The following is a 27258-nucleotide window of genomic DNA, read 5'->3' on the forward strand; positions in this document are numbered from 1 at the left end:
TCATTTTCATTTGTCTCAGGTTTTTTAAAATTTCTCCTTTGATTTCTTCATTGACCCAATGGTTCTTCAGTAGTAGATCTTTTTAACAGCTTTATTGAGGTATAATGAACAGTGAAAAACTGCACATAAAGTGACAATCAAATAAGTTTTGCCTGTATATATGCCAGTGAAACTATCATAACCAAAATAATGAAAATATTTATTACCACCAGTGCTTCCTCCTACCCCTTTGTAAGCCCTCCTACTCCTCCTATCCCTAGCAAGCACTGATCTATTTTCTGTGACTAGAGATTAGTTTGCCTTTCTAGAATTTTATATAAATGGAATCACGTAATATGTACTCTTTTTTGGTCTGGTGTCTTTCACTCAGCATAACTATTTGGAGATTTATCCATGCTGTCATGTGTATCAATAGTTCATTCCTTTTCATTGCTGAGTGGTATTCCATTATACAAATGAACCATGGTATGTCTATCTATTCACCTGTGATGGACATCTGGGCTGTTTCCAGTTTTGGGCTGCTACAAATAAAGCTGCAGTTAACATTCGTGGACAAGTCTTTGCATGGACAAATGCTCTGTTTCTTTTGGGTAAATGCCTAGGAGTGGAATGGCTGGGTCATAGGGCAGGCGCATGTTTCTCTTTTTAAGAAAAATTGCCAAAATATTTTCCAGTGTGGTTGTACCATGTTGTATCCCCATAGCAGTGTAGGACAGTTCCAGTTGCTCTACATCCTCCCCAACACTCAGTAGTCTTAGTTTTAGCCACGTGAATAGGTGTGTACTGGTATCTCATTGTGCTTTTAATTTGCATTTCCCTATGACTAATGACTCCATCTCTTCATGTGCTTATTTTCTATCTGTATATCTTTGTTGCTGAAACGTCTGTTTCAAATCTTTTGCCCATTTAAAAAAATTACATTGTTTTCTTTTTGCTGAATTTTGAGAGCTCTTTCTATATTCTGGATACAAATCCTCTGTCAGATATGTATTTCCAAACACTTTCTAATAGTCTGTGACTCATTTTTCATTCATTTCACAGTGTCTTTCAAGAGTAGAAGTGACTAAACTTTGATAAAGTCCAATTTAACAATTTATTGTCTTATTGATGGTGCTTTTGGTGTCACAGCTAAGAAACCTTTGCCTACCCCAAAAATCTTTGTGAAATCTTTCACAAAGATTTTCTCTTATATTTACTTCTAGAAGTTTTATAATTTACATTTAAGTCTATGATCCATTTTTAGTTAATTTTTGTATGTGTTTGAACAATGGACCTAAGTTCTTTTCTTTCTTGCTTTCTGACTTTTATTTTACCTTTTTTTTGCATATGGATATCTAATTATTCCAGAACCATCTGTTGAAAAGACAATCCTTTCTGCATGGGATTGCCTTTGCATCTTTGTTGAAAATCAGGTGTCCATACATGTGTGAGTCTATTTCTTGACTCACTATTTTGTTCCATAGATCTACTTATGTATCGTGATATCAAAAACACCCTGTCCTGATGATTGTAGCTTTATAATAAATCTTGAAATCAAGCAATGCAACTTCTCCAACTTTGTTGTTCTACATCAAATTGTATTGGCTGCTCTAGGTCCTTTGCATTGCCATGGGAATTTTAAACTCAGCTTGTCAATTCCTACAAAAAGCCTGTTGGGATTTTGATAGGGATTGCGTTGCATCTGTAGATCAATTTGGGGAGGATTTGCATCTTAATATTGAGTCTTCTAACCCGTGAACACAGTATATCTCTATTTACTTAGGCTTTCTTTAATTTCTTTCTGCAGTGTATTATAGTTTTCAGTGGACAGTCTTACACATCTTTATCATTATTTCTTGTTGGGTTTTTTTTTTTTTTTGCTGAGGAAGATTCACCCTGAGCTAACATCCATGCCAAACTTCCTCTATTTTGTATGTGTGTTGCCGCCACAGCATGGCTGCCAAGTGGTGTAGGTCTGTGCACAGGAACTGAACCTGGGCTGCCAAAGTGGAGCACGCCAAACTTTACCACTAGGATATGGGGCCGGCCCCCTCTTTCTTATTTTTTGTTGCTATTATAAATGATGTTGATTTTTTTAGGATCCATTTCTGCTTGGTCATTACTTGTATATAATTATATGATTGGGTTTGGTATATCGAGCTTCTCTCCTGCAGTCTTCCTAAACTCATTCATCTGTTCTAGTAGTTTTTTGTAGATTCCATCAGCTTTTCTACAAAGATAGTCATGTTGTCTGCAAATGGAGTCAATTTCATTTCTTCTTTTCCAGTTGGTATGCCTTTTATTTCCTTTCTTTGACTTACTGCACTGGCTAGAACTTCCAATACAATATTGAACAGAAGTGGTGAAATTGGAAATCTCTGCTTTGTTCCTGATCCCAGAGGGAAAACATTTAGTCTTTCAGCTATGCATTGCATAATGGTGTTTCAGTCAACAACGGACTGCATATATGACGGTGGTCCCATAGATTAGTACCATACAGCCTGGGTATGTAGTAGACTACACCATCTAGGTTTGTATTACGTACACTCTGTGATGTTCGCACAATGACAAAATTGCCTAATGATGCGTTTCTCAGAAGGTATCGTCATTATTAAGCAAAGCATGAGTGTATGATGATAGCTATATGTTTTTTGTAGAAGTCTTTTTTCAGGTTGAGGAAGTTTCTCCCTTCATAGTTGGCTGAGAGTTTTTATCACGAAGGGGTGTTGGATTTTGTGCTTTTGTGCTCAACAGATGCTGTTTTCTGCATCCACTGAGATGATAATTTTTTTGATCATTAATATGGTGAATTATATTGATTTTTTTTTTTTGGCTGAAGATTTGCCCTGAGCTAACATCTGTGCCAATCTTCCTCTACTTTGTACGTGGGTTGCCGCCACAACATGGCTGCAGATGAGTGGTGTAGGCCTGTGCGCAGGAACTGAACCCAGGCCGCCAAAATGGAGCTTGCCGAACTTAACCATTAGGCCATTGGGCTGGACACTATTGATTTATTTTTGAATACTGAACCAGCCTTGCATTCCTGGGATTAACCCCATTTGGTCATGATGTATTACCTTTGTTTTATTTTATTTTTTTTAAAATTTTATTTATTTTATTTTTTTTCCCCAAAGCCCCAGTAGATAGTTGTATGTCACAGCTGCACATCCTTATAGTTGCTGTATGTGGGACGTGGCCTCAGCATGGCTGGACAAGCGGTGCCTTGGTGTGTGCCCGGGATCCGAACCCGGGCCGCCAGCAGCGGAGCACGCACACTTAACCGCTAAGCCATGGGGCCGGCCCCCTGTATTACCTTTAATATATTATATGATTCAGTTTGATAAAATTTGGTTTAGAATTTTTGCCTGTATGATCATGATGGATATTGGTAGTTTTCTTGTAATGTCTTTGTCATTATCAAAGTAATCAAAGTAATGCTGGTCCCATTAGAGGAGTTGGAAATTATTCCCTGCTATATACTGAATTGTGTCCCCCCAAATTCATGTGGAAGCCCTAACCCCCAACATGACTTTGTTTGGAGACAGGTCCTATGAGGAGGTAATAAAGGTTCAATGAGGTCATAAGGGTGGGGCCCTACTCCAATAGGATTGGTGTCCTTATAAGAAGAGGAAGAGGCACCAGGGCTTGTGCTCTCTTTCTGCCATGTGAGGACACAGCAAGAAGGCAACTGTCTACAAACCAGGAAGAGGGGTCTCACCAGGGACCAAATTGGCAGGAACTTTGATTTTGGACTTTCCAGCCTCTAGAACTGTGAGAAAATAAATTTCTGTGGTTTAAGCCATTTAGTCTATGGTATTCTGTGATGGCAGCCAGAGCAGACTAAGATATCCCCAAAATATTTTATATAAGTTGAATTCTTGTGAACTTATTGAGACTGGTTTCCTTTCCAAAATTCTGGAAGAGGTTGGGTAGAATGGGTAATATTTTTCTCTTACATATTTGGTAGAATCTGCCATTCAGGTATGGAGTTTTCTCTGTGGAAAGGTTTTTAACTACAAATTCATTTTCTTCAATAGATGCAGGGTTATTCAGGTGATCTATTTCTTCCTGACTTTGTGTCTTGTGTGGAATTTGTTCATTTCATCTCAATTGTCCAACTGTTTGGCATAAAGTTGTTCACAATATTCCCTTACTAGTCTCTTAATATGTGTAGAATCCTAGTGAGGTCACCTCTGTCATTCCTGATATTGGTAATTTGTGTTGTCTTTGTTTTTTTCCAGCTCAATATGGTTTCAAGTTTATGAATTATTGGTTTTGTCAAGGAACCAGCTTTCAGTTTCATTAATTTTCTGTTGTTTTCTGTTTTTTAATAGATTTTCACTCTGATATGTATTAGTTTCTTTATTCTGGTTAGTTTGGGTTTCATTTGCTCTTCTTTTAATTTCCTAAGGCATAATTTGAAGTCACTAATTTGAGACAGTTCTTCTTTCATGACATAGGGCTTCAGTGCTGTAAATTTCCCCCAAACACAGCATTAGCTGCATCCCACAAATTTTGGAATGCTGTTTTCATTTTCATTCAGTTCAAAATATTTTCTAATTTCTCTTTTGATTTCTTCTTTAACCCAAGGGTTTTTTAGAAGTCTGCTATTTGGTTTCTAAATACTTGAGGATATTCTAGAGATCTTTTTTCTGTTGATTCTAATTTTATTCGATTGTAGTCAGAGAAAATATTTTATAGAAGTTGAATTCTTTTGAACTTATTGAGACTGGTTTTATGACCCAGAATGTGGACTGTCTTGGTAAATGTTCCCTGTGAATTTGAAATGAATGTGCATTTCTGCTGTTGTTGGGTGGAGTGTTCTATAAACTCCATTAGGTCAAATTGGTTGATTTTATTGTTCAAGTCTTTTACATCCTTACGTTTTCTGTCTACTTGTTCTATCCATTACTCAGAAAGGGGTTTTGAAATCTTTAACTTTGTGGATTTTTCTGTTTCTCCTTGCAGATCTATAACTTTTGCTTCCTGTGATTTGGAGCTCGGTTATGGGGGCATAAAATTTAGGATTGTTATGTCCTTTGGATTACTTGACTCTTTTATCATTATGAAATGACCCTCTTTATCTTTAGTGTATTTTTACACTTTAGTGTATTTTTTTTCTCTGAAATCTACTCTGTCTGATATGAATATGCCTACTCTAGAAACTTTTTCACTATTGTTAGCATGTTTTCAAGGCTGATTCATCTTGTAGCATGTATCAGAACTTCATTCCTTTCCTTTTTATGGCTGAATAATATTCCATAAGGATAGGCCACATTTGTACATCCGTTCTTCTGTTGATGGACACTTGGGGATTGTGGATAAGAGTGATGTTGGTATGCACATTGGTGTGCAAGTATCTGGAGTCCCTCTTTCCAATTCTTAGGGGTCTATAGCTAGTAGTAGAATTGTTGCCTCATGGAGTACTTCTATGTTGAACTTTCTGAGAAACATGGAAGGGCTCCTGGTGTGTCTCTGGGCTCCACACACCCTGCTAGAAGCCTAGAGGTGGGACTGCTCCTCCACCTGTATGCAGTCCTGGCCTCACACCCTCCCCTCATTGTAGGGTCCAGTTCTGCCTGGCCCAGCTCACCTCCACCAATTGGCCCAGTATCCCCGGCCCCAGTGAGTCCATTGGTTTGTGTCCACGTCCCTCTTTGGCTCTTGGGGGTTCAGGTGCTCAGGGGGCCTCCCTGTCTTTCTCACTCCCTCCCATCCAGCCTCCACTCTTTGCCTAAACCCGTGTGATGGTCAGTCTTCTGTTCAACTTGGCCAGTTATGCAAACACTGGTCCAGCTGTGGCTGTGAAGGTATTTTTGTCCATGTGATTCACAGCTACATCAGCTGACTTCAAGTAAAGATTACTCTCCATAATCAGTTGAAGCCCAGGGGAGCAGACCGGAGGTCTCCCTGAGAAGGAACTCTGGCAGGAAGTGCCCTAGTGAGGCCCCCACATTGTGCCAGTGGCACACCTGTCTTCTACCTGTTGTTTCTCTGGTAGAGTCCCACCTCCCTTCCAGACCGCCTGCAGCCCTCCAGGGGGTGTCCTCCCTATTTCTGGAGCCAGGCGCTGTCCCTCTCACTCCTGCATCGGTGGAATCATGGTAGAGGGCCTCAGGGAGGAGAGGAGAGTCTCCTCCATGGCTGGTCAAGGGGGAGGGAAGAGAGGATGACCAGAGGACAGAGCTCGCGTGTGGTTTAATTGTGGGACGGCTCCAAGAAGAGCAGCATTTTTACCAGATTGCTGTAAAAATGAAACAGGGTCCAGACAAGATTCTTTATACTGAGAGTTGACAGTAAATTTCAAAATCCAAGCAACAATTTGAATCATGTTTCTTGAAAGACAAACAGACGAACAGAAAGAGGTTGCCCATCGTGCCCTGGGGCTGCTCCGCTCCACAGGTCCCTGCATCATGGGGCCCCCAGGGCTGTGGGTTCTAGCGCCAGCCTGGCTGAGAAGGACCACTGGCACCGGCCCTCACCGGGTGGATTGAGGCCTGGCCTTTCCTCAGCGACACAATAAATAGGAGAATTCAGAGAAATGACAAACAGACCCACGTGGGAGATCCCATGTGGTACAAAAGCTCGGCCTGGCTTGGCCGACTCTTCACAGACCAGGGCAGGTCTCCGAGTCGGTGGCACGGGTCCCGGCCCCGCGCCCACGTGGAGATGCCCACGGGAGGTGGCGGGCCCAGACGTCCAGGAAGGGTGCCCATTGGAGATGGTCACATGGGAGGTGGAGACTGAGGTGCCTAGTTGGGAGGAGCCCTTGGGAGGGCGCGGTGTCAGTCCTACTTATAGGGGCCGGCCACAGGCAACGGTGCAGAGTGGAGGCAGGGGTCTGGACCCAGGCAGCGGGGCAGGGCAATGTCCCACCGGCAGGACTTGCCCAGACCCGCGGGACTGGCGGGGGGCGGTGTGGGCGAGGGCAGCAGGGGCATGCTAGCCCTCCCGCACACTGACGCGTGGCTCGGCCAGGGAGCTGTGGATGATGCTGAGGATGGACTCCAGGCCGCTGCCCTCCAGCAGCGTGCCGTGGTCCCCCTCAATGACATGCACAGACACCTTGCCATCGCACACCTGGGACAGGTTGTAGTCGGCGCCCAGGCCCTCGCCTTGGGCGCCGCCCGTCTTGGTGCGCAGCAGCGTCACGTTGCCGTGGTAGGTGGCCTGTGGTGTGTACTGCTCGGCCGCGCGCAGCTTGTGGTAGAAGGAGTGGGCAGCGAAGCTGAGTGCCCGGCGGTCCAGGCCTGCGTGGCTCTGTGCGATCAGGTCTACGGTGGCTGCCACACGCTCCTCCAGGCCCTTGAGGGGCAGCAGCACCTGCAGCACCTGCAGAACGGGACTCTGAGCGGGTGCACCCACACTGAAGTCCCCTCCCCTCCCTGGGGTGGGTGCCCCACACTGGGGATGTGGGGTCTGGAAGCCTTTGCTGCCAGCTCCCCAGGGACCCACCCTGCTGTGCTCTGTGTCCGTGAATTGCTGCGTGAAGAAGCACATGGCCTCGGTCTCGGCCTCCGCCTCACAGCCAGGGGTCAGCTTTGCACGGTAGCTCTGCAAAGGGAGGAGGGGCTGCTGCAGCCACGCGGGCTGGTGGTGAGTCCCGAGACCGGAGGGGGTAGAGCTGAGGCCGCCCTCACCTGTGTGTAGGCCATCACGTAGGTGTGCGAGCCGTCAAACAGGAAGAGGCTGTTGTGCGCGGGGGCCGGACTCTGCTGCGCCTGCAGCTGCGAGCACATCTCGAAGGCGACACAGGCCCCGTAGGAGTAGCCGGCAATGCGGTAGGGCCCCTCGGGCTGCACCTGCCTGATGCACTCGATGTAGTAGGCAGCCAGGCTCTGGATGCTGTCCAGGGGTGCAGCTGTGGGGTGGCACAGGCTCAGCCTCAGACAGGCAGGAGGTGCCCCTGGGTCGGACAGGCAGCTGCCTCTGCTTCCTTGCTGGGAGGGGAGGCCCCACCCCAGCTCGTTGTGGGGAAGGGAGGCCCACCTTGGTGGGGGGTGGGGATGGGGGCAGCCCTGCAGGACTGTGACGCACCTCGAGTGCACTGCAGGCCGTAGGTGGGGATGCTGAGCTTGGCGGCCAGGCTGTGGAACACAGTGATGGAGCCCTCGATGGGGTGCACCAGGAACAGGGGCCGCTCGGAGCTCTGCACTGAGTTGAGCCGCATCAACGTCGGGCCCTCAGGGTTCACCAGGAGAGTGCTCAAGTTCAGCTGGGCCTGCTGCCTGGTGGGGCTGTCCTCTGTGGGTGTGGGGGCCGCCAGCTCTGCGAGAAGGGGCAGATGCCAGGGAGGGTGGGGCTGCACAGGTTCCCTCCCCCCACACACACATGCAGACCTGACTCGGGCTGCTGGTGGCCAGGGTGGGATTTGCATGGAGGGGCACCGTGTCCCCACTGACCAATCTCAGGAAGGGGCCAGATGGACAACCCCTGACCTGGGTGGGGGCGTGGCTCCAGGGACATACACCCCAGACCCAGAGGAGGAGGAGGATGAGCTAGTGTGGCCCAGGGACCTCCTCCTTTCCCCCAGCTTCCCCACTCCCACGCACCATCAGCCACGCTGGCCTGTGAGGAAAGTTCCTGCAGCTTCCGGAGAGTCAGCTGCTGGATGTCCCGCATGGACAGCACCAGGTCATGCTCACGCTCCAGCGTCTGGCGCACCTCCACGCCCATGAGTGAGTCCAGGCCCAGGTCCATCAGCGAGCTGTCCAGGTTGACAGCGGCCAAGTCTCGGATGCCTGGGGAGAGGCGCTCGCTCAGTTGGCAATTTGGGAGGGGGAGTGGGGACGGGCCCTGGGTGGGTACAGGCACTTCATCGGCTGGGCCTCATGGGTGAGATCCTCTGTCTTCCCAAACCACCATCACCATGGTTACAGCAGGAAGCCCCCACCCAGCTCTGCACAGACCACTTGCGTCTCTGTGAGCAAGCAAGCATGCCCCCTTCTACAGCTAGGGAAACTGAGGCTCAGGGGAGCCGAGGATCTGTCAGTGGAGGCACGGTGTGCTCCCTCACCCAGGATGTGAGCCACGGCCTTCACCAGGTCTCGCTGGTCGTCGCTTCTGGCTGTGGCCTTCTTTTCAGCCAGCACAAAGCTGCTCAAGACAGGGTGGGGCTGGTTCAGGAAGAGGTCGAGCACCTCGAGGCAGGAGGCGATGCGCTGAGGCAGTGTCCCGCCGATGACCGTGTCATTGGTGCCCATTGCCTCCAGGATGATGCCCACATCACCAATGGCACCCCACTGCACGGCAAGGCCTGCAGGTGAGAAGGGCCCAGCGGGCAGATAAGTATGGGCACTAGTGGAGGGCGGCAGCTGGTAGGTGCAGGCCGGACAAGGTGTTGGGGGGCAGGGCCCACCTGGGAGGCCATCGTGCCTGCGCTTCTCGCATATGCGCTCCATGGCAGAGTTGGCGAAGCCGTAGTTGGTCTGGCCGGCGTTGCCGCGCCCGCAGCTCACCGAGGAGAAGGCCACGAAATAGTCGAGCTCAGGGCACGCCTCCCGGGTCACCCTGTGGGTGCTTGAGTCACACCCAGGCCAGCTGCCCCAGCCCAACCACTGACGAGCCCCTGCCCACTCTCTGAACTTCCTCCACTTTCCTGGACGCTTGGCTCAGACCCCAGCAGAGGCCTGTGGCATGGTCCCTGAATGGTGTGGGGAGGGTCGGGGGAGGAGAGGCGGCCCCTCCCTGGGACATGCTGGGTCAGGGCACGGGGGTGTGGTGGGGGGTATGGGGTGTGGCACACGCCCTACCTGTCCAGGTTGAGGGTGCCGCTGTACTTGGGCTTGTTGACGTCCTGGAAAAGCTCAGGGGTCTGGTTCTCCAGCATAGCGTCTCTCAGAACCTGGGGGAGAGGGATCCTCAGTGCTTATGCTGGCCCCAGAACTTCAGAGGGCTCAGACTGCATTGAAGGGGATGGGGGCGATGACACTTTCCCTGGGGGGCCGGCTCTGGCTCCTTCAGAGCCGCACTCACCATGGCCAGGTTGAAGACGCCTCCCACAGGCCCGAGCTGCACAGCCTCCGTGATGAGGGCCCGGGCCCCATCTAGTGAGCTGGCATTGCTGGTGGACACCAGGACCTGCACGCCCTGGTGCCTCCACTCACGGACCTGCTTGGCCTGGTAGCCTGCGGGACAAGGGACAGTGGGGCCGGACAAACTGGGTTTCTGCCTCCAAGCCCAAGTGTCCCGAGAGCACTTGAGCACGGGGCAGACCAGACTTCATTCCCACTGCCCACTCGCGCCCTCATGCCCGCTCACCTGTACGGATCCCCGAGCGGGAGGTCAGCACCAGCTTCTGGGCCCCTCGTAGCACAAGCCACTGGGCCAGCTCAAGGCCGAAGCCACCCAGGCCCCCAGTGATGACATAGCTCTTGTGGGCTGGGCAGAAGGTCTTGGACACAGCCGCCATCACGGTGGGCTTCACCCTCTGCAGCTCCGCCTCCTGCTCCTCCTCGCGCACCTGCAGCCCAAGCAGCACCCCTGCTCATGCGCCGCCCGTAGGGGCAGAGCCAGGGGCGCCCGGGTTCCCTCTCACCTGGATGGCCACTTTGCCAATGTGCTTCCCTTGGGCCATGTAGCGGAAGGCGTCCTCCACTTTGGTCTTGGGGAACACAGTGCACTTGAGGGGCTGCACCACGCCATCCTGGATGCCCGCCCGCAGCAGCGCCGCCACCTCGGGCCAGTCGGAGCTAGCTGCATCAAAGAGCGCATCTAGCAGGATCCCGTGGAAAGTCACGTTCTTCAGGAAGACGGCCATGCCTAGGTGGGCAGGTGGAGGGGTCACCCCACAAAACCCACAGCCCACCCTGCAAACCTCACCCTGCCCCCCCACCCCACCCACTGCCTGGCCTCACCCAGGGGGTGGTTGTTGGAAAGATCGAATTTGCCAATTTCCAGGAAGCGGCCATGCTGGGCCAGGCACCGCACACTGGCCTGCAACTTTTCTTCTGCCAGGGAGTTCAGGACCAGGTCAACACCTTGGGTGGGGAGCAAGATGGGTCCTCACAGTCACGACCAGTGTCCAGCCCACCCGACACAAGTCCAGAGGGCCAGAGGCTATCTCTGTCTGGACCAGTGTCTTCTGCAGCTCAGCCAGTAAGGATGGAGATGGGAGGAGGGTGGATGATGCGGGGGTCAGTGAGGCCAGCACTCACCCTTCCCGGCTGTGTGCCGCAGCACATGCTCCTCAAAAGACGTGTCCCGGGAGTTGGCGAAGCTGGTGTCCTTGAGCTGGGGGAACCTGGCCTGGAGGTATGCCTGCTTCTTGGCTGACCCTGGCAGGGAGAGGCACGTGCTGGTGACCGGGGCTTCGGGGGCTAGAGGGTCAGCCCCAGGGGAAGCATGGGTTGGAGGGGCAGCCCCAGGCTCCAGGACAGGGTGGGTGGTCTTACCCACGGTGGTGAAGACGCGACAGCCCAGGCTGAGGGCGATGGCAATGGCGGCCTGGCCCACACCGCCCGAGCCGGAGTGGATGAGCACTGTCTCCCCACGCTGCACGCGCCCGCGCACCACCAGCGAGTAGTAGGCAGTGGTATAGACAACAGGCACGGAAGCCGCCTCCTCCAGGGTCCTGCAGGCACAGCGCATGGAGTCAGCTCAGGCCTGATCTCTAGCCATGTCTGTGTGGGGCCCCAGGCTCATGGCCCCGACCAACTCACCAGCAGGAGGGCACGTCCCACAGGAAGTCCTGAGACAGCAGGACGGAGGTGGCCAGGCCTTCGGCGGGCACCAGCCCCATCACGCGCTTCCCACTGGCATCTCGGCCAGAGAACTCCATGCCCAGCATGCAGTCCCGGGTGGCCCACTTTCCTGGGGGCAGATGTCGGGTGAGGCCCGGGTTTCCCCATGGGGGCCCTGTGCAGCAGTGCGGGGCAAGGACCCCCTCTCTTCCCAGGTCCTGGCCCAAGGCCTTGGCTCACCTCCTCCCACCCCCCCCAGCCTCGTGCCGCCTGTACCTGGGATGGCATCAGGGGACAGCTTGCCCGTGGCCAGCATGATGTCTCGGAAGTTGAGGGAGGCGTAGTAGACGGTGCAGAGGTGGGTGCTGGGGCCGGTAGGCTGGGCATGGCGCAACGGGGAGCAGACCCAGCGGATGGAGGAGAGGTCCCCGCGGGTGAGGACATTTACGAAGGCATGCTCTGTCTGCTCCTCTGGCTGGTCTAGGGTGACAGGAAGTGGGGCTGCCACAGGGCCACGTGCGGCCCTGTGCTGGGTGGGGCTTCCCAACCAGGGTGCCCCAGCTCCCTCTTCCTCAGTCCACCTAGCTGCAAGGTAAGGAGCCTGGTGGGGGGCAGGGCGGCATCTTGGGGGGCTCACCCTGCTCCAGTGGGAAGTGGCGGAAGGCCCCCCAGGCCCCGTCCCGGTAGATGTTCATCACCAGATCCCCCTGCAGCACCTTCTGCAGCTCCAAGGAGCTTGAGTCCAGCTTGGGGATGGGCGATGTGTTGCTGAGGTTGGACACCAGTATGCACCTGTGGGCGGTCAGACTGGTGAGTGGAAGCTGCAGGGCGGAGGAGAAGGGGAGGGAAAAGAGGGAGGAGGGCAGGTGGCAGGTGGGGAGGGGGCACGCAGCTCAGTGGGCAACCCTTACCGGATCCGGTGCCCGCCGGGCTCTTTGCGGAGACAGTTCACCATGCCCACGACGCCTGAGGTGGTGCAGCTGACAGCTGTCAACCACACGGGCCGAGAGGAGGAGTCGGCCAGAATGTTCTGCAGGACGAGGGAAGAGTTGGCCTCTGGGAGGGTCCCCAGACCTGTGCGTGCAGTGCTGGGTCGCCAGGCCAGGACCTGGGGGGCTGGGCAGGGACAGACCTTCAGAGAGTCCACCCATTGGAAGCTGGTGTCCTCCACAGGCAGGAAGACGGGGCTGTCCTGTGGGGCTGGCCGGCGGCACAGGAAGAGGACAGAGCCATAGAAGGACTTCTTCAGAGCCACCAGGCGCAGGGACACCCCAGAAAACAGGCTCTCCCACTCCGCCTGCATGTGTAGGGGGGTGGTCAGCACTCAGCCACCCTCCTGGCCCCTCCCCTAGGCCCTGCTTCGCCCCCACACCTGGCTCAGGAGGCTCTGCCTGCCTCTCTGCAGCTCGGTGCAGGTGAGGAAGGCGACCATCTCCCCCAGGGGGTGTCCTCTGAGCAGGGTGTGCAGCAGCAGGAAGCCGCCCTCCTTGAGGACAGCTGCCATGTTTCTGAGGGCGGTGGCCGGGTCGCCGAGGTTGGCCACGGCACAGTTGCACACCAGGAGGTCGGCGGCACCCAGGCTGCCAGGGGCAGGGTCCATGGGGTCCCACTGGCCCCGGGCTACATTGTGCTGCTGCAGCTTGGCCTGGGCAGCCTCCAGGGCCTGAGTGTGGCGGTCAGTGGCCATGTAGTCCAGCTGCAGCATGGGCTGGGTGGTGAGCAGCGCCGGGATGCGGGAATACAGGTGGCCATCACCAGCCAGCACCTAGGGAGACAGCTTCCTGGATCAGCTGCCACTGGGCAGGCGTCCCCACCCAAGCTGTGTGATTGTTTGCCAGAAATGACCACCCACCGACCCTGCTGATGAGACTGCCCGCCAGCATTGTTCCTGTCTGTGGTGCCCCCCACCCCCGGGGCCCACCCTCACAGTCCCCTTCCCATTCCCTCATCCTTCAGCGTTCAGGGTGCAACAGGAAAGGAGGTCCAAGATAGCCTTGGTACAATCTCCAATCGGACGACCTCGCATTGGATGGGGGCCCTCACGCCCCTTGGGTTTGGGTGAGCCCAGATCTGGGTCCACACGCCCTGTGCCCGACCACCCTGCTCGGCACCCACCTCCACCACCTTCATCCTGAGGCTGGGCATGTTCTCCATGGCGGTGTCCACACAAGCCTTGAGCGCCAGGGAGTCGAGGAGCCCGCTGAGCAGGGGATCATCACACAGCAGGGGCCTCTCCTGGGCCAGCACCTGGCCCAGTTCCAGCTGCAGATTCCCATTGAGCTGCAGCTGACAGGCAGCTGCCAACAGCCGAGGCAGGCCCTGCTGCGGGGGCTCCCGGGGGACCTGGGTCCCGTCCAGCCCAGGGACCACCATCTTCAGGCCCTGCGCAGCCCCCGTGACCTGCAGCACCTGTGCCAGCCCTGGGGCGGGAAGACATGGGCGCTAGGGAGGGGCCTCAGCTGGGCTGGTGTTCCCCAAGCCCCTACCAGCAGGTGTCTTCTTAGAGCAGGGACTTGGCTGTAACTAGGACCCACATGGCCATCCCTTTCCTCCCAGGGCCTACCCCCCGGCCCTGCCCACTACACAAATAAACAGACAGAGAAACGGAGTGGGTAGCCCAGTCCTCTAGGGCCAAAGACTGGCATCACCATCGGGACCACTGGGTGGTCGTCGAGGGGCTGCTGTGCCCCCGACCAAGGCATCAGCCCAACAGAGGGTAGGTTCCCTGCAGAGGACATCAGACAGAAGATGGAGCATAGGGCTGCAGGCTGGGCCCTGGGATGTGGACGGTCGGCGCAGGCCTCACCCCTGCACAGCTGCAGCTCCTCCTGCAGGGCCGCGCTCCCGGCCAAGCACGCCCCCTCCACGTGTGGCGTGAAGCAGAATTTCTCCAGGATGGGCGTGAGCTGCTCCTGCTGTCGCCGCGGAGCCACTGAGGTGTGGACCCGCGAGACGATGGCACCCCCGGCCAGTGTTCTGCTCAGACAGCTGTCCACCACCACGTCAGCCGCTGTGGGCACAGGAACACATTCGGTGAGTGTGGGCAGCGCCTGGCGCAGGGACACAGGTGTGCGGGGCTGGGGCTGGCTACCTTGGGCCTCGCCCTGCAGTGCGTACACCTTCTGCCGGTGGGTGGCAGGGTCGATGTGGATGGCAGTGATGCGGGTGGGCAGGCGGAGGCTGCGCTGGCCTGAGCCCAGGATGGACATCTGCAGCATGGTGTCCAGGAAGGTCACCCAGTTGTCCTTCCACAGCAGCTGGCCTGTGTTGCCTGCAGCGGAGGGGCCATCAGGGTGGCGGGTAGGGTCTCTTGTGCTCACGGGGCCCTCCCCTCCACACGTTGCAACCTGGGGTGCCCTTGTGCTCCCCTCACATGTACAAGTGCCCTCCTCCATCTGGGATGAGCGATGGGGCAGTCATGTGGCACCTGGATACTGCGTAGCAGGTCAGGCCTGGTCTGGCCTAGAGGAAGGCGGCCCTAAGGCTTGTCCCGAGTATAAAGTGGGGACTCCCTTGTGTCCCACCTTCGAGGTTGGCTTTGAGAATGCCTTGGAAGTGAGGGCCGTAGTCATAGCCACACAGCCGCAGCTCCTTGTACACATCGCCCTGGGCCAGGTGGAATGTGGCTGTGGGGTCCAGGCCATCGCAGTTCTTGAAGAGCTTGGGGTCGGGGTCATCCCACTGGTACACCTTCCCTGTAGGGGGTCGCAGAAGGGCCTGAGGGCGAGGAAGGGCCGATTTGACAGCTGGGGGTCCACCCAGAGACACCCCCACCAGGGATCCTGCAGCCTGGCTGGCCCCCCCACTCACCACTCACTATCAGGTTGCCCTTCTCAGACACCTCGAAGGTACGGGAGGCCTCCAGAAGCCGCACCTCCAGTAGCACATTCCCTGCGGGCAGCAGGGACAGAGGTCAGCAGCAGAGGTCAGAGGTCACTGGTCAGCACTCCCACTGCCCCACCGCGGTCACCCCGCCTCACCCGTCTTGGGCAGGATGGTAGCCTGGTGCAGTGTCACATCCTCAAACACCACAGGCATCTGCTCCATGTTTTGGCCCAGGGCACGTGCCAGTGTTCTCCAGACCAGACACAGGTAGCCGGTAGCAGGGAAGATGACGCGGCCGTCGATGCAGTGGTCCACCAGGTAGTGGTCGGGGGACTCAGGGCTGGCGTCTGCCCGGGCATAGGCCTCAGTGCCAGTGCCCAGGAGGGAGGAGCTGAGCCCCGGCCGCCCCTTCCCCCCCTCTACACTCTGCTCACCGATGTTGTAGATGGTGGAGGAGGAGCAGGTGGAACCACTAGGGAAGTCATTTGCAGTGGGCACATCCCAGGTCTGGCTGTGGTCCCACTTGATGTGCGGGGAGATGAGTGGGGTCCCCCGGGGAGCCGGGAATTCCACGGGTGGAAACAGGCCGTTGGGGTTGATGTCGATGCTGGGGGTAGATGGCAGGTTTGAGGGGCCCACCTGGCCTTGGGGGCCCTGGGACCATCCAGTCACACCCTAAGACCCCAAACACCAAATCAGGGTGGGGTGGGGGCCGGGCCCCAGTGAGGGTGCTCAAGGCCCAGCACCCACTGTCACTTTCTGGGGACAATCTCAAGGCCACTTTGTGGCCCTGTTTACATGCCTCGCTGTCCCCCACTGCCAGGGAGAAGTATGCTGTGGACCTGCCCAGGGGAACCTAGAGTGCCCCCACCACAAGGCCCAGTAGGGACAGCAAACCCACCCCATCAGGTGGAGCCTGCCCACGTTGCTGAGGAAGAACTCCAGATTGTCTTTGTGGTCCTTCTTCATCAGGGGGATGATGGTACAGCTAGGCTTGAGACCTCTCTTTAGAACAGCCTGTGTGGGGCAGAGATGGGCTGGGGTCTCCCTCCGATTTGATCTGGCTGCCCCCACAAGGTCATGAAGAGCTTGGTGACCCAGATGTGGCCCCCCCGCTCAGACCATCAGCTTCTCTGGGCCCCCATCCCTGGTGCCCCAAGACCACGACCCCTCCTGGAAGCAGCCAGCCCTCCCTGCCCAGACCCCTGGCAGCGCACCTGCAGCAGGGCATGGGGGGCGATCTCCAGCACCACGGCGTGCTCAGGCACATGCCACAGCGCTTCTTGGAACAGCACGGGGCTCACCATGTTGTTGACATTGTACTCAGCTGAAGATGTGCGGGCCAGGCTGCCATGCCATTGGGCCTCGGGGACGGAGGTGCTGAGCCAGCGCGCCGAGCGGGGCCGAGGCTCCCGGATCACCTGTGCACAAGGCCGGTCAGCCGAGAGGGGACTCCCTCCAGACCCAGTCCCACAGCCCTGCCCCCAGGAGGCCCCCCTCCAGGCAGCCCTGCGGGGCAGTCAGCCCACCTTCTTGAGTGCCTGCAGTAGTGTGTGGGCGATGGACTCCATGAAGTAAGAGTGGAAGGCTATACCACCTGTCCGCACCTCCTTGGCAAACACGCCCTCCTGCTTCAGCTGCCCCACAAACTCGGACACAGCAGCCTGGGGGCAGGGGGGTTGAGGGGGCTGGAGGAGCAGTTCTGGACCATCTGCCTGGCTCCAGAGCACAAATCACCCTGAGGAACAAGGAGGGGACTTGGGGACAAGGCCTGGCCTCCCAGGGCCCACCTGAGGTCCCGAGATGGTCACCGTGTCCTCAGAGTTGTGGCAGGCAGGCACAACGCCGGGGGGGCAGCGCTGCTTACACTCCTCCCAGGACAAGCCTGTGGGCAGAGATGGCCTCAGAGAGTGGCTGCAGGGAGCAGGAGCCCCCACCCAGCCCTGCCCCACGCAAAGACGACGCTGCCGGGGTAAGACCTAATGACGGGGTGCAGGACTAACAGCCATGGAAGGGAGCCCTCAGAAGGCACTTTCGCCCCACCCATGGTTGACCTCGGGTCAAGATGTCATTACTGCTGTCCCACAGGTGGGGAGCCGGGTCTTGGCTCAGGAACCACACCCAAGGCTCCTTACACCCGACTGGCCATGGAGGGCCTCGGCCCCACTCTCCTGCCAGCCCCTCAGTGCAGCGGCTCTCAGGTCCCCCTCCTGTCCCTAGTCCTGCCAGCCTGAGGTCCACCCCTTCCCCCGCAGCCCCGCAGTGTTGGGTGCCAATGGAGGGGAGCCAGGCCAAGTCAGCCGACACCCTGACTTCATCAAAAGGCCTGCCGATTCTTGTGAGAGGAATTCAGCTCAGGCTCCTGTAAAGATCACGCTGGTCTTTACTGATGCCCATTGGCAGGTGTGCCGGGCACCAAGGCCACCAGGCACAGGGAGGCCAGATGAGGTGCATACATCCGACTAGGCCATCTGGGTCACTGTCCCTCTGGGGTGAGGATAGTGGCCAGCGTATCGCCCCCACACCCCTCCTCTGCCCAGCATGGACATCGGAAGCACCAGGGAAGACGCCCCCTCCCAGGGAGTCCCTCAGGCCCGTGGGTGGAGTGGGACGGGGGAACACTAGGTGACGCCTACCCACAGCTGCCATGGCCCCTGGCGGGATATTGGCCTCCTTGATGCACTGGCCCCTCCAGTAGGCAGCGAGGACAGCCTCCTCCTGAGAGAGACAGCCATCGGCGTAGCCGCAGGCCACCTCGCCCAGGGAGTGCCCGATGATACCGTCGGGCCTCAGGCCCATGGAGGTCAGCAGGTCTATGAGGGCGATCTGGGGGTACAGAGCATGCCATTCCAGTCCTGGGGACGCCAGGATAACCACCAGCACCATGATGGCAGCCAACACCCATCTGCCCCGCCAGGCCAGGGCACGCTTCCCTCCCTGGCTCCCGTCCTGCACATTCACCCCCAAGGCCACCTGGCCCCCTGACCCCAAGGGCACCCACCTGGATGGCGGTGAGGCTCACGAAGGCGTGGACGGTGTCATCGAAGGTATCCTCCTCTGCGCTCAGTAGCAGGTCCGACACCTGCAGTCCCAAGGGCTTCACGGCCTCGTCGGAGCGCAGGATGGAGTCGCGGAAGCTGCCCAGGCGCATGAGGCTCAACCCCATCCTGCGCCACTGTGCACCCATCCCTGTCCCAGCAAGAGGTGTCAGGGGGCACAGACGCCCAGACCCAGCTGCCCACTCACCCTCTGGGAGAGCCTGGAGATCAGGGGGCTCACCAGAACAGATGAACCAGAGTGGGCGTTGGCCAGCGGGCACTTGCTGCACTTCTTGGGCGCGACCCTCACCGCCCAGCACAGTGTAGCCCCGGAAGGGCATGGCGGTGGTGGGGGTGGCTGCGATGTCGTTGAGCATGGTCACGAAGGCCAGGTCCTGGCTGTGCTGGCGGCCCTGCTCCAGCAGGCCCAGCACAGCCTCGGGGGTACGCCCACTAGCCCGCAGCAGTCGGGGCAGGGCGGCATGTGGGGCGGGCGCCAGGGGTGGTCTTGAGTTTGGCTGGAGGACAACGTGCACATTGGAGCCGCCAAAGCCGAAGGAGTTGATGCCCACGTTGCCCCCACGGACGGGCAGCGGCCGGTCCACCACCTGCAGCCGCCCATCCTGCAGGGCCGGGATCTCGGGGTTCGGGCTGTGGAAGTGCAGGTTGGGGGCCCAGAGCCCATGCTCCAGGGACAGCAGCACCTGCGGGCAGCTGGCAGTCAGTGGGGTGGCTGACCCCGTGCTCCCTGCACTGCTGGCTGGGACGGGGTACAGGTGCTTTCCCTTCCTGAGGACCATCCTGAGGCCATGTTGTGAGCCCTGCCCCCTGCGATGGGCTTCCTGTCCCCCAACCTCGCCCTGCCATAGCTTGGGAGTCTGAGGACCAAGCCCCGAGTCCCTTGCCCTCTCTGGGCCTTGTGCCTTCATCTGGGGCCCCGCCACAACCCAGCCTGACTGGCTGTGGGCCTGGACACCAAGGCCCCCTCAGCCGAACCCCATCCTGGGCCCTGATCCAGAGCTGCAGACAGGTGGCTGTAGCAGCCTGAGGGACCCTAGAGCAACAGGAAGTCCCCACCACACCCAGAAGCCTAAGAGATGGTGACCTGGGTCCTCTGGGTTACCAGTGCCTGATGTCCCTACCGGCCACCCAGCCCCATCAGCTGTCAGGAGGCCATGGGATGGGTGCGTGGCCCTGCCTGGGGCTGCCTCAGCCGCTTCCACTCCCTCTGGCCGGACCCCGTGCAGAGCAGGTGCTCCACATGTTGTCTGACCCACAGTGAATCAGGGCAAGGACATACCACATGCTTGTGCCCTGCCATCGTGGCCAGCACCCTAAAGCCAGACTGAGGGGCCCCTCTGTCCACCTGTGGGCAGAAGCCCAGGAGCCCATGGCAGCATGGCCTAGACCAGCCTGCCTACCTTGGCGAGTGCTGCGAGCCCTGAAGCAGGCTCCGGGTGCCCCATGTTCGATTTGGTGGACCCGATCAGCAGGGGATCCTGGCGGGTGGCGCACAGGGCTCGGACGATGCCGTTCAGCTCCTGTGGGTCGCCCACCTGCAGGGGATGCGGGGAGGGTCAGGACTTCACCTGGGCGCCTCTCAGCTGTGGGGTGTGGGGCCTGGGTGGGGTCTCACCTTGGTGCCAGTGCCATGGGCTTCGATGTACTCGAGGGACTCAGGGGCCACCCCAGCCGGCTCATACAGGGAGCGGATGAGCTGCTCCTGCGCCTCTCCAGAGGGGAAGGTCACACCTGTGGGAGGCCCAGGCCTCAGCACCCCAACCCTGATGGCCTGTAGCGGCTCTCCTGCCCCAGGACAGGCCTGCACCCACCTTGCTCCTTGCCGCCGTCTGTGTTGGTGCCAGCATTCAGGATGGTGGCGTACACCCGCCGGGCCAGGGACTTTTTGGTCACTAGGATGGCCACCACGGCCTCTGAGCGGCAGTAGCCGTTCCCTGAGGACAGAGGGCATGTCAGGCCCAGCAGCTTGGCTGACCCCAAGCCCCAGGCCAGGTCTCGGGTGGCAGTGTGGGCGCCCTGGTCTGGGCTGGCCAGAGCTCGGGGGCTGGTGTCAGGTGAAGCTGGGGTGGGGGTGCTGTCCTGGGGCACCTCTGGCTATACCCAACTCCACTTCCTCCCTGGGCTGGCCTGCCACTCCCTTTCCCCACACCCGCCGCCCTTACCAGCCTCATCGAAGGACTTGCAAGTGCCCTCGGGGCTGAGCATTCCCAGCTTCATGAACTGCACAGAGGTGTTGGGCTTTAGCAGGACATTGATGCCTCCCACGATGGCCGCGGGGCACTCCCCGCTGCGGATGGCCTGGTAGGCGTTCTGCAGGGCCAGCAGGCTGGAGGAACAGGCCGTGTCCAGAGCGATGCTGGGCCCTGCAGGCAACGGCACAATGAAGGGTGTGGGCTCCCCTGGGGACCCTGGTGGCTCTAGTGGCGTGCCCTCCACGTGGACCCCATGACACTGGGATTTCACTCCTGGCGGCCTTCCTGGGGCAGGGGAGGCCAGAGCCTGGAACGGTCTCAGGTGTCATCAGGCCCACACACAAGACCCAGAGGAGCCGGGTGGGCACTCACCTTTAAAGTCGAAAAAGAAGGAGAGACGGTTGGCCATCATGGCACGCTGGCAGCCCACCATACTGTAGCCCACCAGCGTCTCGGGGTCTCGGCTCAGAGCCTCTGATGCCTCTGAGCCGCTCACGCCCACCCAGACACCAGTGTGCGTCCCTCGCAGCGAGGCTGGGTTGATGCCTATGGAAAGTAGCGATCAGACTGGGAGCCCAGCCTGCCGTGCTGCACCCAGCCCTCCACCCAGCTCTGGGGGTGAGGCCTCCCCTCTTGGCCTCTCTGGCTTGTGTGAGAGGAGGCTCCATCTCAGTTGGACTCTGGAGGAGCCTGAGCAGGGCCAGTGCAGAGGGAGCAGAGCAGTGGAGGTGGCCAGCCCAGGTAGGGCCGAGAATGGAGAACTCGGTCACGAGGAACTGGGGGCAAGGGGGGCAGGCAGGGCACCAGGTGGGGCTCCAGGCTCTGGGTCAGGTAGCGGCCAGACCCAGCTAGTGGTGAGGACAGAGGGCAGCATTGTCCCCAGGCTACTCCCCTGGCCTCTGGTGTCTCCAAAGGGTCTGGCGAGCCCTGAAATCCAATGAGCACCCAAGCCCTAAGGGCGGCCTGCCCTGGGACAGGGCAAGATAAGGAGACTGAGGGAGACAAAGGCCGAGTGTCCAGGCTCCGAAAGGAGGGAGGGAGGGACCCTGGCCAGCCCCCGGGGAGCGGTGTCCAAGGCCTCTGGGTGGGGCCTGGGCAGTGGGAAGGCCTCTGCCTCCACCCACTGGGGCGGCCTCCAGGGTCCTCTTGCTTCCCCTCCACCCCACCCCACGGTGGAGTGTGCCCACGACCCTGTCGCTCTCAATGTCCACCCCAGGGGCTGGCTACCATCTGCTGCAGGACACCACGAGAGCTGGAAGGCCAGGATACCCTCCCTGCCGACCAAAGGTGGGAGCAGGTGGGTCCCCAGGCTCCACCTCAGGCTGGAGCCCCCACCATCCACCTGCTGAGGCACCACACCCACGCAGCCAGCCTCCCCCCCTCACTGGGTGGGCCTTCCATGCCCCTGGGATGAGGGAACAAGGGACAGCCACCTTGGGGCACTCATTGGAGGCTAGACGCAATCCAGGGAGGGGAGAGCAGAAGACAGGAGTCCTGGGGCTGAATACTGCCTTGTGGTCTGCCTGGCACCCACCCTCGCCCCAAGATCAGTCATTCAACTGGGAGTGAGACAATTGGCTGTCAGGGTGGGCCAAGGACACCTCTGCGTGTGGTTGTGAACCCATGACCCGCCCAAGGGCCCTCGCCTCCCAAGCCCCCTGAGCCTGGGGGCCGCTGGGGAGAGCCCAGGCGGTTTGCAGTTCCTCCTTAATCATCTCTGTGTCTTGGTAAGTTCTAGTCTGAACACGTGTTGCTTTTAGAAGCAAAAAAAGGAAACATTGTCGTTACGCTTTTGAGAGGCGGTGGGGCTCCGGGATGGCGGGGAGCCTCCCGACGACCCACCTCCATCCACGATTGCCTCGTAGGTGACTTCCAGCAGCAAGCGTAGCTGGGGGTCCATGGTGTGAGCCTGCTTAGGGTGGACCCCGAAGAAGGAGGCGTCGAACTTGGACAGGTCCTTGAGCTTGCCAGTCCGCCTGGGCAGGCCGTAGAGTCCTGCGGACACAGGCAGGTGGATGGCGCCTGCTGTGAAACGTCGCAGGCCCCAAGTGACTGACAGCGGAGTGAGGAGTCCCTGCTGCGATGGGGAGCCATGGGCTCCCTGGGAGGGGTAGGCGGCCACCCCAAAAGCAGGGGCTAGTACTGCAAGCCTGGGGTGCCACCTAACAAATGTGTGGCCGACTGTGACACCAGCCCCATGTCTGAGAAGGGCCCCCCTGGGCACCTGAGTGGTTGGTGGCCTCAGAACAGAGCACAGTGGGGTCAGTGCCACCTCCTCCCGCCCACCACCGTCCTGGCAGGAGACCCTCTGCCTGGGCTGTCCCTGGCCTGGCTGCTGAGGCCGGGCCAGGTTCTGCCATGCTGACTCACATCCTGGAGATCAGGTAGAGCCGCTCCAGGGAAGAACCTACTGGGCGTGGGGTAGTCCACCCAGCTTCCCAAGAGAGCCTGCGGTCTTATCTGACAGCTCGGGACACATGGGCCAGCAGTGGCAGGCCGGGCTCCGCAGGGAGGGGTGGGGGGTGGGAGGTTGGAGGTACTCACTCACCTGGCCTTGCCCCGGCTTTACCCCCCACAACTCTGGGACCCCAACAGGTCACCTAGGTTGTGTGTAAAATGGGCAAAGATGGCACATGCCCAGGGCCGGCCCTCAGCCTCCCACGGACTGTAGCCCAGTCCCCAGCAAACTCCCTCAGGAGCCCCAGGCTCGCGCTGGCCCCTTGCCTTCTCCTGGCGCCATCTCCAGGAGGAGCCTGCAGCATAGCCTCGCCTCCAGTGGCTGGTGGCTCTGCAGGTGGGACTGGGGCTCAGGTCAGAGCCCGCCTGCCCCAGGCAGACTGGAGACTGCGTCCATAGCAGCAACAAAGAGAGGCAGGCATCCTGAGCAGCAGGGGAGCCCCAGGGCTGCCCACTCACCTGCCTTCCACCGCCTGTCGTCGTCCGTCACCATGTCCACGCCACCGATGAGATTGGCCCAGAACTCCTCCATGTTCTCTGACTCGGGCAGCTTCCCAGACATGCCCGCGATCACTACCTCCTCCATGGCTGCTCTCTCTGCAGGGAGGGAGATGTGGGGGCCAGGACACTGGTCAGTTCTGGCCTCCACTCTGCCAGTCCACAACATCACCCATGGCCTTGCTGCTCCTTTCCCCTTCCCCTTCCTGATGCCCACAGCACCCACCCTTCTCATCTGGCCCACCCAGGGACCCGTGGGTCTGAGAGCAGCAGCTCAGAAAACCATGTGATCAAGATCCAGGAAGTCAGCTTCTGGGCCCTGCAACAGCTCAAATGGATGCCCCAGGTATGTGTCTGTAGCAGTGGGAGCCGGTCCACTGTGGCCCGGTGGCCCCCCCTCAGCTGTCATGGGCCTCTGCATCCTCCTGCTGCGGTGCTCCCGGGAGGGGGACTCACAGTGGGAAACAGGCAGGGCCATCCCAGAGAACGCCCCAAATCCTTCCCAGGTCGGGGCCACATGGCCGGCAGTCTGTTAAGAGCTGGCCCAGGAAATCAAGCAGGCAAGTGAGAAAGGGGCCTGGGTTCAAGCGGAGGCAAGCATGAGGGTGAGAAGGAGCACAAAGTGGGGCTCCGGTCCCCCTGAACTTGTGGACACGTGGACCTAATGACCGGGGGACCGCGGACCCTAGCCCTCCCGGGTCTCTCTGAGCAAGGGCGTGAGCGAGTGGAGGGCAGCGTCTTCCTTGGGTGGCCGACTGTCCCCTCTGTGCCGTCAGGGAGGGAGCCCCGCTCCCCAGCGATGAATAAAGAACCCTTTGCCGGCCCAGCGGCACCAGCGCCGGGCGGCTGCTTCCTCCAGAGAGCGCCCGCTCCGTTCTTTCCTACTTGCTATTCACGCGGAGTCCAGTGGAGCCGAGGCAGGGGGTGGAGACCCCCACAGCGCACGGTCTTCCCCCGCGCCGCCGCGGGGCTGCACCGCTCGCCTCTCAGAACTTCGGGGCTCCGGGCGGCGCCCATGTGCTGGGGAAGCTGGTCTTCACCCGGCCCCGGGCCTCCTCCGACCACCTCTCCCTTTTTCTCGGCCCTCCGGTTGGCTGAATAGACGCCCCGAGTCGGGCTGGGCCTCGGCTATCTGGCATCCGCGGTGGCGGGGTGGGGGGGCCGGCCACATTGAGTTCTTTGTGGGCTCCGGTTGGCCGGGCGCGCACCGGGCGGCTGGGGGCTCCTACCGTCTCTCTGGGGTCCGCGGCCGACCGGCCCACCCAAGACCAAAATGGCTGTTCGCCGAGCTCCGGAGCGCCCGCCCCTCGCCATCCGCCCACCTGCCCCGCCAGTCTGGGGCGCAGCACGCGGCCTCTTCACCGCCCGGCCCCGGGCTCCCCGCGGGGGCTTGCAGAGCCAGATCAAGGGCTCAAATCCCGAGAGCCGGGCAAGCCACGCGGGGCGAGCCCCTCACCACGGGTGCGCTAGACCATACGCCTGGAGGCCGGAGGATGCGGGCCGGCGGCGCCCCCGAGCCTAGCCGCGTCGCCCCAGCCCGAGCCCAGGCCCCGACCCCCAACCCCCGGCCCCCGGCCCCGCCGCTGGCACCTGGTCTGGGCGCGGGCGGTGGGAGAGCGAGGATGCAGCGCGGCAGCGGAGAAAGGCCGGGCTGCTGCCGTCTCTCTGGCTCCCTCTAGGCCGGCGCCGACTCTATTTAACCACGGCCGCCCCGCGCGGACACGCCACATGGGCTGACAGCTTGGCTGCGCCGCCCAGGCCAATGAGCTTCGGGGCTGCGCCCAGGGACCCGGCGCGCCGCCGCCAGTGGGGTGATGCCGCGCGCCGCCGCCGAGCGCCGAGACTCTGCGCGGGGGCGCGCCCAGGGAGGCCTCGGCCAGGCGGGGGGGCCCGAGGCTCGAGGGTGCCGGGGCGGGGCATCAGCCCTGGCCCCCGACTTCCGTTTTCCACCCCCGTGGTTCTGGACGCGGAATAGCCCGGGGCGCACGCGCACGCGCACGCGCCTCCGCCCCACCCCGCCCCCAACATCGAGGCTGCGGGGGCCACGTGTGTGCGGTGCGGGGGTGAAACGGGACGGGCCGTGCTTCGGCCACTATGGGGGCACTCTGGGAGTCACACGGGGGCCACACTGAGGGGGCCGGACCCCCGGGCGCGCGGGCCGACAGACCCGTGCCCGGGCCGCGCGGAGCCGGGCTGGGGGCGTGGCTCGTCCCGCCGCCGTGGCCAGTCGCAGTTCGGGGGCGTGCGCGCCGGCCCAATGGCGGTGCGCGAGTGGGCGTTGCTAGGCGATAGGGTGATGGGCCGGGCTGCTGGGGCCTCCCACGCTGCGCGGGCCGCGGCGCGGCGAGCGCGGGCGTTGACCCGGCCGAGGGCGCCGTGGGCGGGGTTACTGCCGGTCACCGCGGCATGTGCCCGGCTCTCCCTGCCAGGGCGCCCAATCCTGGGGTGGCGCGAGGACCACCGGACGCCCCCTTGGCTCCCCGGAGCCGGCGCGGGCACGGGGCGCGGCCACGTGGCAAACGAACTCTCAGGACACCACTTACTATGGTTGCAACAAAGAGGCCCGCGCGCAGAGGCCTTCGCGCTTGCGCACAGGGCCGCTCGCGCACATGCTCCGGCCGGCGCTCAGCCCTGCGTTTCGCCTCCCTGGTGCGCCCTCCCCAGTGACTGTCCTGCTCACAGTTACCCAACCTACAAAAACGCCTTAAGTTCCAGACCAAGAAAAAACAGATGGCCCCATCTTGGGGTCACCTGCGAGTCCAGGAAGGCCGCCCTCCCACCCTGCCGGCCACACCTGCAGGGCCCAGATCATCTATGGGGCTGCGAACAGGCCCTAGTGAGGCCAGAGAAGCCCGTGGCAGTGACCGGCGTGCTTGCCCCTGGTCCCTCCTCGCTGTGCTCCAGGGCAACACCTCCCGCCTGTTTTCAGGAGCTCAGGGACTGTCTGTGGAGCGTGGCACTGGCCAGGGACGTTCAGGGACAGGACAGAACCAGACGACATGGTTCTGTGTGCCCCCTGCCCCCAGGTGTGTCCTGGTGGCAGCTCCAACTTTTCCCTTGGCTTCCTGTCACTGGGGGCTTCTAACTCACACCCAGTGGAAGGAGAGAGATGAATAAGAGTGCGCGCCCTGAGGTCCTACAGCTGAATTGCTGTCCTGAGCCATCTTCCCGAGGCTCTTTCTCTTCCAATTTAAGAGCTCTTCAGATACCTGGTACCCCAGACCAGGAGTGGCTGGGCCACACTGGCAACTCTCTGTGTCTTAAACTTTCCCAGGCTCATTTCCTGCTGGTCAGCAGGGCCCTACTCACTGCAGCTTGCCAGGGGCCGAGGGGATGGGGGCTGGTCCCAGGCTGGGAGAGCTGGGATCCAGACCCCAGATTTGCACCACACGGGGAAGGGCTTCAAGACTAGACTTGCTCATGGGCTCAAAGGGCTTCTCTCCTCACTTTTAGCTAAAGAAAGTCACATGGCCTTCCTTACTTCAAGGGGCACGTGCCGGAAACAGTAGAGCACCAAGACCCCCACCACTCCTGGGCAAAGCTGCGTCCAGCTTGCTGCTCCCTGGC

The 27258-nt window shown here is 59.4% G+C and overlaps 1 protein-coding gene across 2 annotated transcripts; it reads right to left on the reverse strand.

Annotated features, from left to right (window-relative positions):
• Positions 1–6160: 6160 nt before the first annotated feature.
• Positions 6161–25456, reverse strand: FASN (fatty acid synthase). Of its 2 annotated transcripts, XM_058561935.1 has the most exons (42): positions 25282–25456; positions 23653–23790; positions 22579–22731; positions 21109–21282; positions 20707–20907; positions 20356–20478; positions 20160–20275; positions 19945–20079; positions 18765–19227; positions 18487–18674; positions 18122–18311; positions 17276–17370; positions 17015–17149; positions 16703–16906; positions 16387–16502; positions 15920–16092; positions 15641–15832; positions 15471–15551; positions 15185–15355; positions 14752–14931; positions 14467–14670; positions 13776–14080; positions 13033–13425; positions 12793–12957; positions 12572–12690; positions 12298–12452; positions 11937–12140; positions 11640–11790; positions 11373–11551; positions 11136–11255; positions 10836–10958; positions 10517–10740; positions 10240–10441; positions 9955–10106; positions 9732–9823; positions 9338–9489; positions 8996–9235; positions 8532–8720; positions 8017–8247; positions 7620–7840; positions 7435–7533; positions 6161–7311 (listed from the first exon to the last, which is right to left on the reverse strand). In XM_058561935.1, exons 2-42 carry the CDS (start codon positions 23777–23779, stop codon positions 6922–6924), a joined length of 7527 nt encoding a protein of 2508 aa, XP_058417918.1. In that variant the 5' UTR covers positions 23780–23790; positions 25282–25456; the 3' UTR covers positions 6161–6921. The 2 variants fall into 2 exon arrangements, with proteins under 2 accessions (XP_058417918.1, XP_058417917.1); XM_058561934.1 differs by lacking the exon at positions 25282–25456 and having other exon boundaries at positions 23653–24051.
• Between the last annotated feature and the right edge of the window lie 1802 nt (positions 25457–27258).

The sequence above is a fragment of the Diceros bicornis genome, chromosome 18, assembly GCF_020826845.1.
Source record: "Diceros bicornis minor isolate mBicDic1 chromosome 18, mDicBic1.mat.cur, whole genome shotgun sequence".
NCBI lineage: Eukaryota > Metazoa > Chordata > Mammalia > Perissodactyla > Rhinocerotidae > Diceros > Diceros bicornis.